The 22,008-nt window shown below is 40.5% G+C and overlaps 3 protein-coding genes across 3 annotated transcripts; 1 reads left to right on the top strand and 2 right to left on the bottom strand.

Moving 5' to 3' along the window:
• Positions 1 to 157: 157 nt before the first annotated feature.
• Positions 158 to 3,616, bottom strand: LOC136353564 (uncharacterized). The gene is made up of 6 exons (XM_066304571.1): positions 3,113 to 3,616; positions 2,358 to 3,039; positions 1,910 to 2,229; positions 1,745 to 1,817; positions 1,190 to 1,653; positions 158 to 280 (listed from the first exon to the last, which is right to left on the bottom strand). Exons 1-6 carry the CDS (start codon positions 3,614 to 3,616, stop codon positions 158 to 160), a joined length of 2,166 nt encoding a protein of 721 aa, XP_066160668.1.
• A 2,515-nt stretch (positions 3,617 to 6,131) lies between these two features.
• Positions 6,132 to 8,597, top strand: LOC136353563 (uncharacterized). Its single transcript, XM_066304570.1, has 5 exons — positions 6,132 to 6,635; positions 6,709 to 7,390; positions 7,519 to 7,838; positions 7,931 to 8,003; positions 8,095 to 8,597. The coding sequence occupies exons 1-5, from the start codon at positions 6,132 to 6,134 to the stop codon at positions 8,595 to 8,597; spliced, it is 2,082 nt and encodes a 693-aa protein (XP_066160667.1).
• Positions 8,598 to 10,714: 2,117 nt separating this feature from the next.
• Positions 10,715 to 11,641, bottom strand: LOC136353483 (putative ripening-related protein 5). Its single transcript, XM_066304478.1, has one exon. The coding sequence runs from the start codon at positions 11,529 to 11,531 to the stop codon at positions 10,941 to 10,943; it is 591 nt and encodes a 196-aa protein (XP_066160575.1). The 5' UTR covers positions 11,532 to 11,641; the 3' UTR covers positions 10,715 to 10,940.
• Positions 11,642 to 22,008: the final 10,367 nt, after the last annotated feature.

Raw genomic sequence — 22,008 nt, 5'->3', positions numbered from 1 at the left:
GGGAACAATAAATTCTAGGTAAAATAGAGTACGATATAGCTACAGGGTATTAGCTTAATTCATGAGATGATCAAACTGAGGTAGCATCTATAGCATCTAGCCATGTATTTTTATGAGCATCCAACAAATATCAGTCTCAGCAAATACAAGTTGTAATTCATGCAATTATCATTTGCAGGTATCTTGGAAGTGTTTTCTTCCTGCATTCATGAGCATCAACTATCTCCATGGCAGCTCTCATTTGAGAACAAAGCTGAATATCAAGGGTGAGGTCTGTTGCCTACAACCAAGAAGAAAAAACATAAGTAAAGGCACAATCTGTAGTGTTGGTAGAAAAAAAAGTATTCAAATCTATAACTCTGTGTGGGACAACCCTTGCTTTTGTTGGTCAGAGATTCAAATTTTAAAGCTACTCCCATTGTCTTGCAATTCTATCAAGATCTGTAACACCCATATATCAATTTCAATTCACATCCATAATTCTAAGTTTAATCACATGTTCTTTGTCAGTGGCAACTAGATCGTTACCCTTTCACTACATTACAGCAACACATATTGTCAAGAAAGTTTGTCATGCTATGGTGCATACAAGTCAAGAAAAATGTACTATAATGATGGGTAGGTCAATCCATATGCTTGAACCCAACATAATCATAGCTAGTCAGTTTTGCATAATCAAACAGCATAATTAGTATGGGCTATGGCAGAGGAAAACTGAAAAACTCTTCCTTAATTTTCATGGAATGCATTTTGCTCTGCTTTCTCCTTGGCTCTCTTGCTTCTGTTGTACAAATGCAAAGTAAATCCACGAGACAACTAGTCTGTATAAATGTGTGGCAGCAAGAACACAATAAAAAACAAAACTATAGATTTGCAATTGCTGTCTACATTAGCCAATTGCTATATTGTAATTTCACCATCAGTTGCATTTTATTAGTCAATAATAAGAAAAAAATAGTAGTAACATCAGCTGGTCTAATGGACGAACGATACAGTGTTCAGCTTTGAAGGGTTGGTGTCAGTCTAATAATGAATTTCATGAAGAATATCAGAATGTTTAGCAACGGGGATTTACATTGCAATGGGCCAAAGCAATCAAGTATACATGAAGCACAGCTATCAAATTAAATTGCAGAGCCATCAGACATACCTATGTAGCAATTTGGCTCCTTAGCCATATCAGGCGGACAATAGGGCTGGTTGTATTCATGAAGATTTCCCTATTCAGTGGGCATCGAAAGAGTCCTAAAGCCTTTGCTTTTTCTTCATCTGTCAACTCCTGAATCATTTCCACAGCAGCGATACACTTGGGAATAGAACAATCATTCTCCTCCTTTGATGCTTGCACTAGTTTCTCCACAACCATTTGTGTCTGATCCTTTTTGAATTCCAAATAGTTCTCGAGAACCAATGCTACTTGATTTTTCTTACGCTTCTTCCCAGGAGCACCTTCTTCTCCTGATTTGTTAGGAGTTGAGCTCTCTTGTGCCTTTTCCATACTTGTGCTTGAAGCCTCTGGCCCATCTAGAGTTGAAAGTGGGTTTGGCTGCCCATCCAGACTTGAAGCCTCTTGTGCTTTCTCCATGTTCTGATTGCTTGAAGGTGTCACCTCTTCAGTGGACGTGAAACACAAATCTCCAGTTGCTATGCTTCCTATCCAAATAAAAAGGCAGGGAAGTTATAACAACATAGATATAAATAAAATAAATGATTAACAAGAAATGAAATTGTAAAGTTCAATCACCTTCGTACAGAGATGCCAAAGAATTGAAAAGTGGGAACGGTTTGGTGCGAAACTTCCTAACCTTTGGGTGAGCCTATTGAATACAAAACAAAAACATAGTTAGTATGAAAAATGTAATTTTTTATTCTACAATATTAGTTGAAGTGAGTGGGAAAAAAATCTTACAAGAAGTAACCTATCCCAAACTGGTTTTTCAGCAACAATCATCCCGAGAGAATCATTCCAACCCAAACCACTCTCTTTCCGTGCATTTTTTATAATTTTGTAATTCGCTTTCAGCTCCTTTTCTTTCTCCTGGATTTGTTGTTTGCTGAAATAAGCATACGGGAACATTTCATTGAACTTGTTGACGATACTTCTCCATCCGTCAGGTATCCAAGCATTTTGAGCCCTAAATCTTGGTTGGTTGTGCTCATGTAATATGTCAACAAGCCCTTTCTCTAATGTAGAGTTCCAAGATGCCCTTATACGTTCTGTCGACATTGCTACAATTTCCAAATAGGCAAAGCATCATAATCAATTTTCAATAATAGGAGGAACCAGGATAGCAAAAAGCAAAATACATCAATTTGTCCAGCACACGCACATTGTTTTATATGTGTGATTGACTAACTACTATGGGCAGCCCACATCTGCATGGCTATTTGATCCCTAAGATTGTTTCCATCAATTGACTCATCATCATTGGGATATATCTCTTCATCCGGAAGATCAACATAAAGCTCTTCTGGAATATTATTTGGTTGTCGATCCAGCCAGCCCTCCTTTCCATTTAGCCCTCTAATAATGTTATGAAATACAACTGCAGCAGCTGGAATCTTAACTTGATTTTCTATAGTATGATGTGTGCCGACTTTTAGAATTGGAAATCTCTTCTTAAGAACCCCAATTGCCCTTTCAATATGGTTGCGAAGGATTGCATGGCGATGGTTGAATAATTCCTTGTAATTTGCATAGACAATTCTTCGAGATGAGCGTCGCCTCCTAAATTCACTGAGGTGGTACCGAACTCCTCGATATGGGGCAATACAAGACCGAGTATTGGCATATCCACCATCCACAAGATAGAACTTGCCCTCAGGAACATGAAAGCCCTTAGCAAGAGCGGACTGAAACACTCCTGCATCAGATGCAGATCCTTCCCATCCGCATGAGATATACGTAAAGTTCAGGTCAAAGTCACAGGCCAACATCACATTTTGTGATAAGGTGCCCTTCCTATTCCTGTAAGGGGGGGCTAGATCCTCTGCTATAGTGATAGGGACATGCGTACCATCGATTGCGCCAATGCAATTCTGCACATAAACAAGGGAAATTTAAGATAGGGAAAGATGGGACAAATCTAAGTTTCTAATGTGTAAGGCTGACCTGAAAATAGGGCCAGAATCTAGGATCTGACGCAATCTTCATGGGAGTCTCGGTTGAATTCGGAAGCTTGACAAATCGGTTAGTTAGGGCATGGACTGTATCGAAAACTTCATTTACTTTCCTACTTATTGTTTCACCACTATGTTGAAATTCATTCTGTAGATCTTCATTGCTAGCATTGTGAGAAATCATGTACATGAATATTCCTAGCTGTTCGTCAACGTTAACACCCCTCGTATCACATAGAAGTAGCTCTCTACTAAGATAATTTGCTGTAGCTCTAAATATTTCTGGTTCCATACGAAACTCAACCCGAGACCAATGCTCATGTCCTTCTAGAATTTCTCTAACTTTTGCAGCACCAGAAAGGGATGAGGTGTGTAGTGGTCTTTTTTCAGCCTGGAGGGCTGCAAGTATAGCAGGGACCAATACAAAAAATAGTTCATCATCCTCTTCTTCTTCCTCTAGTAAAAACTTCCTTATTTGCTCGTTTGCAGAGCCCATCACTTTTCTGTTAGAAAATCAGACTAAAATTACAAAAAAAATAAAATTCACTTGTACAAAACTAGAGCAAATCATTTTAATCCAAGCAAGCAAATAGATGCACGGCTAAATCATATAGAAGCATAAATTTATCTGACCACATATATTCCGGATCTGACCACATTTCCATTTAAAAACAAATTAGTGAAAGTCTTCAAAATTATCCCACCGATTAAGTTCTGTTGAGTTGTCACCATTCCATGAATGGAATAGCCATGCAGGTAGGTGAGTCACTAGTCAAAATCTCCCCTAAATAAATCTAACCATGTCAAGCCATTGCTCCCAGAAACAAAGCATAGGAGGGCACAAAGTCAATCAGTAATAAAGCCCAACAAACTCACCTTGTTTGTCCTAGCAAGAGTTGCAGGAGGTGGGCAGCTTGCTGTTCCGGCAGGAAATGGTGCCTTGTCGTTGGTTCTCCTCTTCTGGGTGGTGTTGCGCCTTGTATGCACGATGGAGATGACCGATCTATCCAAGCTACGCTCCTTAGCAGCTGCAATGGTGAGGGTTAGGATACCATAGGATACAATACTACAATGTATTAGAAAGACAGCAGAACATATTACACTCCTCGCAAACCAAATCAAGAAACTGAAGTAAAACGAACCCCCAAGAATCAAACAGCAACTACAAGAAATGATGTGGTGGGCATGCACAAAACCTGATAAATGAATTTGTTTGATTTTTTAAGCAACTCTATATCGAATTTTTTTATGCAAAACTGTGGCAAATAAAACCGTGGCCCTTATCATAACCAACACCGCAAGTGGTCAATCCAAGAGAGGCTCGCACTAATAATCAAAATGCAGGAGCCGCAAAGACGTGCTCATGTGCCATTGGCTAGCTGCAGTGAGTAGCCGACCGGACAGCATTCCCCGGCCAAGAGAATGTCAAGAACAGCCAAGAGGAGGATGAGCATTCCCCGGCCATTCCTGCACTGGACAGTGCTTTGTGTTGTATAGTGGAGAGTACATAAAATTAATCAGGACAATGAATCAGGCTTCGTTTTGGCGCCAAAAAGTGATGCTAGCTCCAGAATTCTTTCGCTCTACTGTACTTTTATCTAACTGCATGCATCAATGCCTATCCCAGATTCCAATCTAGTCTTGTTGATGCAAAAGTTGACCTAGCTAGCAATATTCTCTGATTCTCTCATCAAAGGGAAAACAATGAATAATGACTACCGGAGCAAGAATTCATCTGTACTATTAGATTTATTTCTTAATCTGTACTACAGATGAATTCTTGCTCCGGTAGTCATTATTCATTGTTTTCCCTTTGATGAGAGAATCAGAGAATATTGCTAGCTAGGTCAACTTTTGCATCAACAAGACTAGATTGGAATCTGGGATAGGCATTGATGCATGCAGTTAGATAATAGTACAGTAGAGCGAAAGAATTCTGGAGCTAGCATCACTTTTTGGCGCCAAAACGAAGCCTGATTCATCGTCCTGATTAATTTTATGTACTCTCCACTATACAACACAAAGCACTGTCCAGTGCAGGAATGGCCGGGGAATGCTCATCCTCCTCTTGGCTGTTCTTGACATTCTCTTGGCCGGGGAATGCTGTCCGGTCGGCTACTCACTGCAGCTAGCCAATGGCACATGAGCACGTCTTTGCGGCTCCTGCATTTTGATTATTAGTGCGAGCCTCTCTTGGATTGACCACTTGCGGTGTTGGTTGTGATAAGGGCCATGGTTTTATTTGCCACAGTTTTGCATAAAAAAATTCGATATAGAGTTGCTTAAAAAATCAAACAAATTCATTTATCAGGTTTTGTGCATGCCCACCACATCATTTCTTGTAGTTGCTGTTTGATTCTTGGGGGTTCGTTTTACTTCAGTTTCTTGATTTGGTTTGCGAGGAGTGTAATATGTTCTGCTGTCTTTCTAATACATTGTAGTATTGTATCCTATGGCATCCTAACCCTCACCATTGCAGCTGCTAAGGAGCGTAGCTTGGATAGATCGGTCATCTCCATCGTGCATACAAGGCGCAACACCACCCAGAAGAGGAGAACCAACGACAAGGCACCATTTCCTGCCGGAACAGCAAGCTGCCCACCTCCTGCAACTCTTGCTAGGACAAACAAGGTGAGTTTGTTGGGCTTTATTACTGATTGACTTTGTGCCCTCCTATGCTTTGTTTCTGGGAGCAATGGCTTGACATGGTTAGATTTATTTAGGGGAGATTTTGACTAGTGACTCACCTACCTGCATGGCTATTCCATTCATGGAATGGTGACAACTCAACAGAACTTAATCGGTGGGATAATTTTGAAGACTTTCACTAATTTGTTTTTAAATGGAAATGTGGTCAGATCCGGAATATATGTGGTCAGATAAATTTATGCTTCTATATGATTTAGCCGTGCATCTATTTGCTTGCTTGGATTAAAATGATTTGCTCTAGTTTTGTACAAGTGAATTTTATTTTTTTTGTAATTTTAGTCTGATTTTCTAACAGAAAAGTGATGGGCTCTGCAAACGAGCAAATAAGGAAGTTTTTACTAGAGGAAGAAGAAGAGGATGATGAACTATTTTTTGTATTGGTCCCTGCTATACTTGCAGCCCTCCAGGCTGAAAAAAGACCACTACACACCTCATCCCTTTCTGGTGCTGCAAAAGTTAGGGAAATTCTAGAAGGACATGAGCATTGGTCTCGGGTTGAGTTTCGTATGGAACCAGAAATATTTAGAGCTACAGCAAATTATCTTAGTAGAGAGCTACTTCTATGTGATACGAGGGGTGTTAACGTTGACGAACAGCTAGGAATATTCATGTACATGATTTCTCACAATGCTAGCAATGAAGATCTACAGAATGAATTTCAACATAGTGGTGAAACAATAAGTAGGAAAGTAAATGAAGTTTTCGATACAGTCCATGCCCTAACTAACCGATTTGTCAAGCTTCCGAATTCAACCGAGACTCCCATGAAGATTGCGTCAGATCCTAGATTCTGGCCCTATTTTCAGGTCAGCCTTACACATTAGAAACTTAGATTTGTCCCATCTTTCCCTATCTTAAATTTCCCTTGTTTATGTGCAGAATTGCATTGGCGCAATCGATGGTACGCATGTCCCTATCACTATAGCAGAGGATCTAGCCCCCCCTTACAGGAATAGGAAGGGCACCTTATCACAAAATGTGATGTTGGCCTGTGACTTTGACCTGAACTTTACGTATATCTCATGCGGATGGGAAGGATCTGCATCTGATGCAGGAGTGTTTCAGTCCGCTCTTGCTAAGGGCTTTCATGTTCCTGAGGGCAAGTTCTATCTTGTGGATGGTGGATATGCCAATACTCGGTCTTGTATTGCCCCATATCGAGGAGTTCGGTACCACCTCAGTGAATTTAGGAGGCGACGCTCATCTCGAAGAATTGTCTATGCAAATTACAAGGAATTATTCAACCATCGCCATGCAATCCTTCGCAACCATATTGAAAGGGCAATTGGGGTTCTTAAGAAGAGATTTCCAATTCTAAAAGTCGGCACACATCATACTATAGAAAATCAAGTTAAGATTCCAGCTGCTGCAGTTGTATTTCATAACATTATTAGAGGGCTAAATGGAAAGGAGGGCTGGCTGGATCGACAACCAAATAATATTCCAGAAGAGCTTTATGTTGATCTTCCGGATGAAGAGATATATCCCAATGATGATGAGTCAATTGATGGAAACAATCTTAGGGATCAAATAGCCATGCAGATGTGGGCTGCCCATAGTAGTTAGTCAATCACACATATAAAACAATGTGCGTGTGCTGGACAAATTGATGTATTTTGCTTTTTGCTATCCTGGTTCCTCCTATTATTGAAAATTGATTATGATGCTTTGCCTATTTGGAAATTGTAGCAATGTCGACAGAACGTATAAGGGCATCTTGGAACTCTACATTAGAGAAAGGGCTTGTTGACATATTACATGAGCACAACCAACCAAGATTTAGGGCTCAAAATGCTTGGATACCTGACGGATGGAGAAGTATCGTCAACAAGTTCAATGAAATGTTCCCGTATGCTTATTTCAGCAAACAACAAATCCAGGAGAAAGAAAAGGAGCTGAAAGCGAATTACAAAATTATAAAAAATGCACGGAAAGAGAGTGGTTTGGGTTGGAATGATTCTCTCGGGATGATTGTTGCTGAAAAACCAGTTTGGGATAGGTTACTTCTTGTAAGATTTTTTTCCCACTCACTTCAACTAATATTGTAGAATAAAAAATTACATTTTTCATACTAACTATGTTTTTGTTTTGTATTCAATAGGCTCACCCAAAGGTTAGGAAGTTTCGCACCAAACCGTTCCCACTTTTCAATTCTTTGGCATCTCTGTACGAAGGTGATTGAACTTTACAATTTCATTTCTTGTTAATCATTTATTTTATTTATATCTATGTTGTTATAACTTCCCTGCCTTTTTATTTGGATAGGAAGCATAGCAACTGGAGATTTGTGTTTCACGTCCACTGAAGAGGTGACACCTTCAAGCAATCAGAACATGGAGAAAGCACAAGAGGCTTCAAGTCTGGATGGGCAGCCAAACCCACTTTCAACTCTAGATGGGCCAGAGGCTTCAAGCACAAGTATGGAAAAGGCACAAGAGAGCTCAACTCCTAACAAATCAGGAGAAGAAGGTGCTCCTGGGAAGAAGCGTAAGAAAAATCAAGTAGCATTGGTTCTCGAGAACTATTTGGAATTCAAAAAGGATCAGACACAAATGGTTGTGGAGAAACTAGTGCAAGCATCAAAGGAGGAGAATGATTGTTCTATTCCCAAGTGTATCGCTGCTGTGGAAATGATTCAGGAGTTGACAGATGAAGAAAAAGCAAAGGCTTTAGGACTCTTTCGATGCCCACTGAATAGGGAAATCTTCATGAATACAACCAGCCCTATTGTCCGCCTGATATGGCTAAGGAGCCAAATTGCTACATAGGTATGTCTGATGGCTCTGCAATTTAATTTGATAGCTGTGCTTCATGTATACTTGATTGCTTTGGCCCATTGCAATGTAAATCCCCGTTGCTAAACATTCTGATATTCTTCATGAAATTCATTATTAGACTGACACCAACCCTTCAAAGCTGAACACTGTATCGTTCGTCCATTAGACCAGCTGATGTTACTACTATTTTTTTCTTATTATTGACTAATAAAATGCAACTGATGGTGAAATTACAATATAGCAATTGGCTAATGTAGACAGCAATTGCAAATCTATAGTTTTGTTTTTTATTGTGTTCTTGCTGCCACACATTTATACAGACTAGTTGTCTCGTGGATTTACTTTGCATTTGTACAACAGAAGCAAGAGAGCCAAGGAGAAAGCAGAGCAAAATGCATTCCATGAAAATTAAGGAAGAGTTTTTCAGTTTTCCTCTGCCATAGCCCATACTAATTATGCTGTTTGATTATGCAAAACTGACTAGCTATGATTATGTTGGGTTCAAGCATATGGATTGACCTACCCATCATTATAGTACATTTTTCTTGACTTGTATGCACCATAGCATGACAAACTTTCTTGACAATATGTGTTGCTGTAATGTAGTGAAAGGGTAACGATCTAGTTGCCACTGACAAAGAACATGTGATTAAACTTAGAATTATGGATGTGAATTGAAATTGATATATGGGTGTTACAGATCTTGATAGAATTGCAAGACAATGGGAGTAGCTTTAAAATTTGAATCTCTGACCAACAAAAGCAAGGGTTGTCCCACACAGAGTTATAGATTTGAATACTTTTTTTTCTACCAACACTACAGATTGTGCCTTTACTTATGTTTTTTCTTCTTGGTTGTAGGCAACAGACCTCACCCTTGATATTCAGCTTTGTTCTCAAATGAGAGCTGCCATGGAGATAGTTGATGCTCATGAATGCAGGAAGAAAACACTTCCAAGATACCTGCAAATGATAATTGCATGAATTACAACTTGTATTTGCTGAGACTGATATTTGTTGGATGCTCATAAAAATACATGGCTAGATGCTATAGATGCTACCTCAGTTTGATCATCTCATGAATTAAGCTAATACCCTGTAGCTATATCGTACTCTATTTTACCTAGAATTTATTGTTCCCTGTGGAGTTTGTATGATTTTTCAGAATTTTTTTTTTGCATTTTGTTCTGAATTATCCTATTGTTGATGCTCAGTGATGTTTATTCAATTTGTTATAGACATTTTCATCTTGTTGCGTTTGCTTCTACTAGCCATTCTTTGGTAAAAGCACGTTCAAAACTACAAAACCCTAACCATCTCCCACTCCCGAGAACTGCTTCCAAATGGTGGCAGGGAAATCTCCCCTACCAGGAAGCGCTTCCCTGGAGATTGGGAGGGATTCAGTTGGTGCATGGAAAATCCCTGTACGGGAATTTTTCCCTGGGGTTCTCTCCCCCTGCATCCAAAGGAGCCCTAAGCGCGGGCAGATGTCAACGATATCTCAGTGCAATACTGCAATGGATTTTCTTTGCTTTCCGTTGGGATCACATAGAAAGAAATTGCCTGGGGACCTACAACGGTTTGGTAGTCGGCAGACAAAATGGCACAAATAATCGATCCGGTTTCAGTGTTGGACGAGAGATTCTAAGATATAACACAAATTAATACTCCATCCGTCTAAAAATAATAATTTTTGAGAGCGAGTCTAGACAATCCTCTATTCAGAAAAAGTTGTTTTTATTTCAGTTTTGCTATATATTTGTTGATAAATTTTCTACTAAAATTTTAACAAATATAACTTCAGTGTAATCATAATATAATTACATTGTACCTTGCATGAAACTACAATACAACTTACATATAACTTTTGGAATGCGCGCTGCGATTTTTTTTCTTCTCCACTTACACAAATCTTGAAGTAAATCTAATGGTTACAAAATTAGTTACATACCACCTCCATTATAGTTATATGTAAGTTATAATATAATTACATTATAATTAAATTATATTTATATTTGATTTTTTTAAAAAAAATTGTCGAGAAATGTATAGATGGTCTTCTTTTTTACAACAGAGGGCGTAATCCACAGACAAACAGAGCTCAATAATTTCAGCCGAATTTAACATGGGCTAGGCCCAAATAAATTACTATAGTATTTACAGCCCAATGGCCCAATATGCATATCACAACGGCCCATGATCACACAAGGAGATATAGATAGAAGAAAGAAATTCGGTTCAGCACATGGCAAACATGCATGTACGATCGATGAATCGAACATGGTCGAACACTCGTCGTCGCCATGGCTGGAAGCAAGGCATACACGTTCACTATCACTCATCGGTATCGGACCAGGTGATGTGCTCCATCCCGACGTTCTTGTCGAGGCCAAGGGCGTCCCACACCGCCGGCGACGCGTCCACGATGTTGTTGCCGCACGGCGCCTCGTAGTTGTGCTCGCCGTCGCAGCCGTGCACGGAGTCGCACTCGTCCACCACCTTCGCCACCACCGACCTCCCGCCGCCGCCGCTCGCCGTGATCCTCACCCGGTGCCCGCACCGCGCCGTGCCGGCGAACCACCCCGTCGACAGCGCCACCACCAGCTCGCCGTCGGAGTGGTACGCGTTGTCGCACTCCGACGGCCCGCCGCCGTCCTTCCCCTTCTCGAAGCTGTTCAGCGTCAGCACGGCGCCGGTGGCCGCCGTCACCGGCGGCGAGCACCGGTACTGCGGGTACGCCTTGCCGTCCTCGCAGCAGTCCGGGTCGTTGCTCTTCTCGCAGTTGCCGGACTTCCCCGGCAGGTAGCCGCTGGGGCGGCACGCGCCGGCGGCTACGGGGCGGAGGGAGGAGGCGAGGTGGGTGGTGGAGAGCGCGGCCAGGAGGAAGATCATCGCCATGGCGGCCATTGCTCTGGCACTCGCCATCTTAGCTAGTTGAGCTACCTTGTTGGATTCAGTTTTCTTGATGAATTTGTGCTTTGATTTGGTTGATGGAATGGGATTAGAGATGCATATGAGGTTATATAGCTTTATTGTTTGCATTAGTTAATTAATCAACCTGGATCAATTGGTTTTCTGCCACGGCAATCCGTTGCTTTGTGTGTTCAGATGTAGCTACACGTTCACGGACTCGCATTATCCCTGGACGAACTGGCGTGCCGTGTCAAACAGTTAGCTAAGTCGATTTTTTTTTTTTTGAGCTGCTCAGGTGATGGATGAATATATGGGACTTGGAAACAATTACTTGGGCGTTCGGCCCTTCGTCTAATACATGGCATTTATCAACACGGCATCAATCAGGACTAGGGAAATAGCTCCGTCGTATTTGTTTTCATATTTTTCTTAATCGGGATGAAAACCCTGCATTCGAAAACAAAAATGAATAGCATCAAATAAATAAAGATATAGAGCGAATACGAAACGGAATGTAAGTGATAACGAATGTTTCCCGAATATAATTAAAGCCTCTCAAATTGAGCTTCCTGAATCAACAAAAAGATATGACTATTTTTTTTTTGAAATAATAGGTCAATATTTCTAAATTTCATATCATCGATTTCCGTAAATGGTTTTACATCTGTCTGTGATAATCGATTTTCATAACGTTCTAAGAGGTGGATAATTTACCAGAGTGGATCACATGGAGGAATAATGCCATGTATAGCTGTGAATCCACTGATGCATAGCAGTTCCCTCACCGATCTTCAAGATGTGAATAGGAAAATAAATTACTTGTTACTATAAAGTAAGAAAAAAAAGTGGTGCAACATCTTTTTTGGATACATATATAGATTTTTCATCGAAATATGATTGTGTGAGATCTTGTTGTAAAATTTATTTGTACGAATATAACAGTGTAATCAAATTATAGATTGAATAAACAATTAATCTAGAAAAAAATCGTCTAAACCTTTGTAATTAGTTAGTTTTGCATGAAAGAGCAACTATGGAAGAGGATATAATTTCACCAGAGGAAGAAATCGTCCAATCTAGACCTCGAAGACAAAATCTAATGGACAGGGAGTATGTGACTCGCAAAACTAGTGATTTCTTTTTGATATTGAACATTGGTGTGAAATGCACTAAGGCCCTATTATGGGAGAATCAACAAGACCATTCGCACTATAGGCCCTTGTGCTCACCATCCACCTGTAAAAATCAATTTTTCCAGGCAAACCATTTAAGAGGTCCGCCTGCAAAAATACCTTTATTTTCGCAGGCGGAGTGGTCCGCCTGAAAAAATATGATTTTGTAGGCGGAATCTTATGTGGTCCGCCTGTAAAAATCATGCCTCCAAAAAAAAATCTAGTCATCATTATCCTCTCCTCTCCACTACTCATTTCCCTCCCCTTCCCTCATCTCTCTCTCTCACACACACACTTAGAAAAAAAAAATCCTCCGTCGGCTCCCTCCTCCCGAGCTCCGCCGTTGGCTCCCTCCTTGAAGACGACGACGACCACGACACCGCCTCCGCGCGCCGACGGCTCCCCTTGGCCACGACGACAACGACCTTCGTGACTCCATGAAGCTGCGGATCCACCGGCTCCCCTCCTCCCCGCCTCCGCCACTGGCTCCCTCCTTGACGACGACAACGACCTTCACGATGCCGCGAAGCTACGGATCCATCGGCTCCCCTCCTTCCCGCCTTCGCCGCCGACTCCCCTTCTCGCCGTCGGCTCCGTCCTCCCCTCCTCCACCGCCGGCTCCCCTCCTCGTCGTCGGCTCCCTCCTCCCCGCCTCTGCCGCCGGCTCCTTTCTTGCCACCGGCTTCCTCCTCGACGACGACAATGACCGCGACACCGCCTCTGCTGCCGGCTCCCTCCTCGCCGTCGGCTCCCTCCTCCCTCCTCCCCACCGATGGTGCCGACGCGACGATGACGACGACGACAACGACTGCCACCACCACGACGCGACGATGGCACCAACGCTTGTGGGGACGGCAGCGAACGGAGGAGGAGAGCCGTCGTCGGCTGGAGGGAGTGGCCGGCGGCGGCAGTGGTGCGTCTTTTTTTTATTTGCTGAAATGTGCTTTGCAGGCGGGTGAATCTACCGCCTGCGAAGATGTCGTCCACCTGCAAAAATTGATTTTCACAGGCATGCCTGAGACCCACCTGTGATAATCATCTATTTTCACAGTCGTTTGCTTACAGGCGGAACGCCAGTCCACGTGAAAAGATGGATTTGGCCAGCCTGCAAAAACCTTTATAGTAGTGACTCAATCTAAACCGTTTGTTAAAAAAAAAGTACAGTCACTAACTAACGTGATTGTATTTTATCTCGTGTTAGTTTTGCACACGTCATCGGTGAGGCCGCCGCACGTGAAGAGATCTCATATTCAATCCACAGGAGACCGGAGAAAAGTGATCGCCAATGTGTGTGTGTCAACTGTCTAGCATACGTCTCCACACGAATAGGCAACCAATGGCGTGAAGACACGTGGCACCATTCCATTTGAGCCATTCATGTTTGTGAAAACAAATTAATGATGATGATAGAGACGCATCAGAGCAATGAGCCATACCAACGAAGTAACAATATGGTGTTCGCATACCAACAAAGTATGAGCATCAGAGCAAGAGATGACACCAAGAAGTAACAATATGATGTTCGCATAGCAACGAAGCAGTACCAATCGGTCCCATATACTCCCTACGTATTTTAATGTATGACGCCGTTGACTTTATAACCAACGTTTGACCACTCGTCTTATTCAAAATTTTTATACAAATACAAAAAATACTTATGTCATGCTTAAAGAACATTTGATGATAAATCAAGTCACAATAAAATAAATTATAATTACATAAATTTTTTGAATAAGACGAAAGGTCAAACGTTTATTAAAAAGTCAACGGCGTCATACATTAAAATATGGAGGGAGTATATAGGGAGAGCACGAGCTACCATGCATATTCAATATTCCAGTAAGCACAAACATCGCCTTTATCCGTGAGGAGCTTGTTGTAGAGAGTGATGCTAGTTTTCCTCTTAATTTTATCATATCTTAATTCGTCCAATTAAAATCTATTTAGACCATTAGAGACTTCGAGCATCAAAGATTGCTGAACGGTATCTTAAGAGCAAAGTGACATGGTCCACACAAAGCGGAAGCCACCTCAGTTAACATTATCTACGTGTGTAATAAAGATTAATCTGAATAGATTCTTTGTAAGGAAGTTAGAAGTGTAATCCTCGCAACTTATCAAAGGTGAGCAATGCAATTTTTAGCAGCTTTAGCTGTTCCCACTTTTGCAAAGCTAGTACCATATGCACACAAATCTTTGAGTGCAAAAACCGTGTATATACTAACTAACAAATGTAGAAAAAAGGTCTCTACTTCAAATCCGTTATATTATAACGTCAACGGCGCTGACAAGGCCCTCTAGACATACCTGCTCCCGCACCACACCATCTTCTTTCCTGGTAATAACGAGGTTTTTGGCCCCGCTCTGCCATCTTCCTTACATTCGAGGCTTCGACGGCCTGTGCTATCTAACCTAAATCTTAATTTTTTTTAGAGATATGGCCAACCCGAATCTTAGAAAAAATATTCTCTTTCAGAGATTATTCCTGCTCACATATACTCAAGCCAAACACACTCTAAAATATAAGTTTGATACAATCCAACCAATTGAGATCCCCTACAGTACTGCATGTGCAGTAATGCTTACTAACGTATGAGCTCGAGAGGCTATAGGGCCCACATGTCAGTGAGCAGTACTGCACAGATGATCTGCATCCCAATCCAATCTATCTTATCTCTTCAATCAAATACATGCTAGGTGTGTGCGCCAACTGTCTAGCATGTGTTTCCACGAGAGGTAGGCAACCAGGTGTGAAGACATGTGGCACCATTGCATTATTTGAGCCATACGTGTCTTTGTGACCAAATATAATGATGACATATAGACCCATCAGAGATCGATCGCGAGCCAAATAATTGGATTCTTACTAAAATGACACCAAGCAGTAACAAACAAGACATGGATTTGGAAGCAGGATGTATCTTTTATTCGTGAGGAGAGCTGCTTGTTGGTGTGTGGCACTAGCCGTTCTCGATCGTCGACTGGCTCTCGATCGGTTCGTCCAATCCTTTGCCAAAATGACAAGTAGCGGATTATAGTCCTCGCAACTTATTAAAGTAAATTTTTAATAGGCCTAGTTGTTTCTAGTTATGTTATAGAACCATGGAACGTATCCTATGTACGTAAGTATGTACATAAGTTAATTTCTGGTTCACATATTTCATGCGCGTCAAATAATAAAATGTCACCGGAAATTCTAGAAAAAAAATGTATATGTACTTCTAACGATACTACACTTATGTTTAAAGTCCTATCTTTAAACTTATTATATTTTAGTTGTAAAAAAGATAAAATTATGATATTTTTAAGAGTATAAACTATCAGAATTTTTATTTTTTATGGCTAAAATATGAATATGAGACCTTACATGTACACAGATATAGTACCATTAGAATTTAGAACTACATGTACTTTTTTTTTCTTGAATTTTTTTATGACGTTTGCTAGTTGGTGTGCATAGAGTGTTTACCGGAAACTTGTGTATATAGAGTATATTTCTACATAAATAGAGCTAGATAAATAGTACAAGGGATAACAGAAGTAAATGAACAAGAGAAAAGTCAAGTTCACTGTCTAAGCTCTCTGGTAAAGACATCGACGATCTCTAGCATTGCTCTTTATATGTCCTCTTATTGTGTAACTTGTCAACGTAACAAACCCATTCTATGTGAAATTGAACTCCTAAATAATTATCTATAAGTGAGACACTTTATCTTGATATGATCTTGATCTTTTTAGGGTGCCTCCACAAACAAAGGTGCCTCCTCTCTTCATCATCAATCATCGTACGGCTGAATGCTCAGAATACTCACCATGCAATAGAGCCAGAGGAATATATTCCGATATCCTCTCTCCGTCCCATATTAGCTAGAGGGCGTAATTTTTTTTCTCCTATACCAAGGCATGGGCGCGGGCAACTGCTTCTTCTGGTTGTGCCCCCAATGAGCAGCTACAAAAGTAAACTATTAGCCAGCTAACATATTTTAAAGAGAAAAAATATGAAAGAGAAAAACAGCGGGCTACAGATATGTAGCCAGTTGTAACACAGACTTCAAGATACAATGTGTGTATGTATGACAGGTGAAATCAGATATTAATAGTGTAGTAAGTAACTATTGTATGAATTGGCTATTAAATTGACTATAGATGATTTAGAGCTAGTAGTTGGCTATACTATTAAACTTGCTCTTAATTAATCTCGCATGCATAATTAATTCTGTGACTCCACGCGCATGCAAGCAGAGTCATCCTTTCCTTCGGTTGAATATGCATTCACTGTTCCAGTATCAAAGCGTCACAAGCATGCATGTGAACCGGCTGAGAAGGGCACTGATGGGAATATTAACCACAAAGCACATAGAGCCTTGTGTTATGGGGACAAAGCCAAAAAATTTTCACGCCCTCTAATATGGGACGGAGGGAGTAAGGAATTTTAGATGGATGCGACACATTCTAATACAATGAATCTGGACATATATTTTTGTTTTTTTCCAGATTTATTGTATTAGGATGTGTCATATTTACCCAAAATCTTTTATATTATAGGACAGAGAGAGTAATTAAGTTGACTGATCTTCTCTTTTATATCACTCTCAAAGTCTCAATCTCGGCGTAAAAATACATTTTATTGGTTCTTTTGTCACTCTCGAAATCTCAATCAAGCATCGCTTTCAGAGTATTGCGGCACTAATTTGGCCAAAAAGCAAAACTCGTTCCATTTATCACTACTACAAAAGTGATTTTTCTGTACGAGAACCCATAATTTTTACAAACGGATCATAACTAGTACCGTCTGCAAAAATCGAGGGCCATTTTTCCATACGGTTCCTTAAGTGGCCCGTATGGAAAAATCGATTTTCCCATACGGGCCTTTTAAGACGGCCGTATGCAAAAAATGAGCTCATTTTTGCATGCGGCTCACTTAAATGCCCACATGGAAAAATCGATTTTTTTCATGCGGCTCACTTAAGCGCCCGCATGCGAAAATAAAATTTAAAAAATTTGAAAATTTGAAACTAGTGTATCTCACTCATACGAACTCCAAATTGGATGATTCTTTTTCCTAAATGTTTCTAAAATCATGCTCTATCATGTTATTGTGTTCTTACTGCTATTGTTTTGGTCATTTTTTCTTGTGACTTTGTTTTATCAATTAAAACTTTGAATTTCAAATCTTTGAATAATATTTTAAAGTAGTAAATGATTTCAACTGAAAAAGTCATCAACAACAAAGTTGTATAACTCATCAAGATTTATGACTTCTATTTTGATCATTTCTTCATCCAACAAAGCGATAGTAATATTTTCATAAAATTTACATCTCTCTTATAGTTTATAAAACTATATAAGAGATATGTACATTTTGTGAACAATGTTACAAATCATTTTATCGGATGAAGAAATGACCCAAATAAAAGTTATAGATTTTGATAAGTTATACCACTTTGTTATTGATGACTTTTTCAGTTGAATTCATTTAGTACTAGTAAATATTGTTTGAAATTTTCATAATTTGAAATTCAAATTCAAACTGTTCAAACAAAGTCATATAGAAAAATGACCAAAACAAAAGTTGTAGATCTTGATAAGTCATAAAACTTTATTGTTGACAATTTTTCCATTTGAAATCATTTACTATCCTAAAAAATTATTTGAATTTCTTATATTTTAAAATTCAAGTTTTATATAGTTCAATAAAACTCGGATGGAGAAATGACCAAAATAAAATTGATAGATCTCAATGAGTTCTACAATTTTGTTTTTACAACTTTTTCACATGAGTTCATTTATATAGATAAAATTTGATTCGAAGTTTTAATATTTTAAAATTAATTTTTTCCCACCACCTCCTTTCAAATTTTTTTATCTCCTCTTCTCTCTCTCCTCCTATCGGATATTTTAACTCCCCATCCTTATCCTTTTCTCAGCCTCTCCTTTTCCTAACTCTTTCCTCCTCTCCTCTTTCTCTCTCTCTCTCAACGCACCGAGCATGCAGGAGCGGCGGTGCGGCGCGGCACCGGTTGCGGCGGGCTCGGCAACGGCGGCGGCCTCCCTTCCCCGATCTCCCATCCGGCGCGGCAGCGCGCGGCGGGCTTTGCAATAGCGGCGGCGGCCTTCCCCGACCTCCATACGCGGCGCTCTCTTCCTCGACGGCAGCGGGCACGGCGATGACGACGACGACGGCGGCGGGCGGCGGGTCTGGACGGCGGGCGCGCTGCGGGCTCGGCACCGGTGGCGGCGGCCTCCCTTCCTCGACGGCGCGGCGCATCCCCCCTCCTCAACGCCACGGCGGCGGGGGTGGCTCGGCCGCCTCGGGCGGCGCTGCCCAACGCCGATTCGGTGCCGTCGCCGACGGATCCGGCGACAGCGTGCGGCGGGGCGACGGATCCGGCGGCGGGCTAGGGTTTGGGGGTTTTTTGGATTTTATTTTTTTTGTTTGCCGAATTTATTTTTGCATGCGGCCGGTATAAGTGACCGCATGCGAAAATAGGATCTTCGTATACGGTTGCGCCGGCCGTATGTAAAAAGAGCGATTTTTGCAGACCTTCTCCTCCATGCGGTTGGGGCAAAGATCCTCTTCGTCCGCATGTACAGAGCCTTTCTGTAGTAGTGTATGTCACATGAGAATCTACTATTAATTCCTAGACCCAGTTGGCATGTGTTGAGCCACATTAATCATATTAATTGCTTCCATGCTTAATCATATTATAACCATAAATTTATTGTGTATGCTAACCGTTCTAAATTAATTATACCTTTATATGCATCGAACATTTTATTGTCTCCCTTTTAATTCTATATGTTGTTTTTAAGTGTGTTTTAGAAGGATTTCTAAAATCCCGCCGCAAGCTCTGGAGTATCTCCACTACCATTATAAAGACTCCATGCTTGTATGCAACACACACCTGCATTCTTTGCTTTTGGTCTTTGTTATAGCCGTCTGTTTCGTCTTGTCTGATGCTTAGATAGGTCATACATATATAGATATGCATGCAAAAAAAACCACGTAGGCTAGTGATTGCAGTGACCTGAGTAGCACCCAAAAATCCTGAGTTCAAATTTCCATAGAAACTAATTTTAGATTAGATTATTTGAGGGGCTAAGTACATAGTTAAAAAGGTTGCATATCGCATATACTAGAAATGGAGTTAACAGTATAATCCACTCCCATTCATGTGACAAACAGAAATACAGATGTGGGTATATCAATGTATCATGCGTACTACCGTGGTACTATTTTTTTATTGTGTGATTTTATGGTTATTAAATTCATAGAGGTATTCTTTTCTTATAATTTGGTACATCTTGATACATCAGGTATAGATCATAATGTACTAAATATTACAATAAAATTTTAGTACTACTTATATCCTTTAAAGACTATATTAGTTGGTGTTATCAGATGTCACACACGTTTATGTGGGAAATCAATAGCCGTACTCAAATGTTATTATTATTTCAAAAATAGGATATGCGTTTTGTCTCCGTAGTTTAGAAGATGAAACTGAGCTACGAGGGTGGGTAAACATGAGCGAAGGGCGAAAAATAGCCATGATCAGGATGTCGTTCATAAGGTAGTTGTGGTTTGTGTAGTCGAACTTTAGCTAGGAGTTGATAATGAGGGACCCGCACATGAAACAAAAGAAGCATGAGAGGCAATCTGGCAATGTGGCTGTGAGCTAGCGAGGATGATGACTCTATCAATATACTGACAGTAATTAAGAATGATAACTCTAATTAAGGTAATATGGATGGAACTGTTTGAGAATAAGTATTCTTAGCAGATATATGGTATTACCCATGATCCAATTGAAATAAACTTACATAATACTGTTACGGATATTGTATAAACGGTGTTAGAGCGACTAAACCAAATAGGTCTCTAAGACGGTCAAAGGCTCACAACTTGAGGCGGTGAGAGAGAGGAGGGAGGCGAGCAGTGGCTTGGCCTCCCCTTATGTCTTTGATTTTTACACTATACTAGAAAAGATGTCCGTGCGTTGCAACGGGTAGAGCCAATTTAAAAAATTGATACCGTGTTTGAATCAGTTTTAATTTTATGTTTCTGTTAAATGTTTTTCTTTTTTCTTATGCCAGAGTGTCCCTCTTATCCGAGACGCGGACGAATTAATTGGACCCGCTCCTTTTCACACACCCCTTGCCACACGCAGCGATCAGGCCTTTACGCACCGTGCTGCATTGAGTGGGTGACGGAGCTGTGGCGCGGGCTACATCTGTAGTCGTCAGATAAGGAAACACGGAGATGGAAGAAACATATATATCACAGCAATAGCTAGCTAGCGTGATGCGCGTGTCTCCCCTCCCATACAAATAGAACTCGTTTGTTACGGAAACGGGATCGGAAGAAAATCAACCAACAGAAAGTGCTAATGTAATTTTTTGCTAATTGAAACAAATAGCTGCGGTGTCAGTTGGACAAACCTAGATGTATGATCACTATGCATGTGGAGCATATGGACAAAATAGGAAAAAAAAAAGAGAAAGATCACTGATCGGGCCCAAAGGAATGACCCGCTAGGCGTGACGGTACCTACTAACAAAACATGAATTGGAATCGGAATTGAACGACGATGTACCAAACAAATAGAAAAAAAAAGCAAAGGATTAAAATCGATTCAAACACGAATGACATACTAAAATTCGACGCGAGCAATTGAATCGGATTAGTGAGTGATGTACGAAATTGAAAAAACATCTTTAACTTTTATAATAGTAGAGATGTAGCTTTAGCAAATTTTAAAAGAACTACTCCCTCAGTTTTAGATTATAACTTCCAAGTTTAACAAATTTTGTAGGCAAATATTATAGGGTTAATTGGATCCATGCCATTGTAAAATTACCAGTTTTGAGATATGCCATTACTATTTGCGAAATTAGAACCATGCCACTATATTTTAACATGTGTTTGAGATGTGTCACTACGGCCCTGTTTGGGGGAGCTTCTTCCAGCTATAGCTTTTTCCAAAAGCTGCTTCTGCTATAAGTTGTTCCAAACAGTCCACAGCTTCTAAGAATCTATAGTTACAGATTCTGAAAAATGAACTAAGAAGCCATAAGCTGGAGAAGCTGGGTTGGGTTTTAGAGCTTTTCCAAATTCTCAGAAGCTGGCTACCAAACAGCTTCTTCTCAAAATCTAAAGCTCCCCAAAACAGGCCCTACATACCCTTTCAATGCAAATTCTAAGATTTTGGGACCAAACTGCCCCCATCTTCTTCCTCCATCCTCTCCTTCATTCCCCTCTCTTTCTCTCCTCTCACCTCCAGCAAAACTGAATCATTTCTCCTTGACCTGCTACT

The sequence above is a fragment of the Oryza sativa genome, chromosome 10, assembly GCF_034140825.1.
Source record: "Oryza sativa Japonica Group chromosome 10, ASM3414082v1".
Lineage (NCBI taxonomy): Eukaryota > Viridiplantae > Streptophyta > Magnoliopsida > Poales > Poaceae > Oryza > Oryza sativa.
This window is presented reverse-complemented; position numbering and strand designations above follow the sequence as displayed.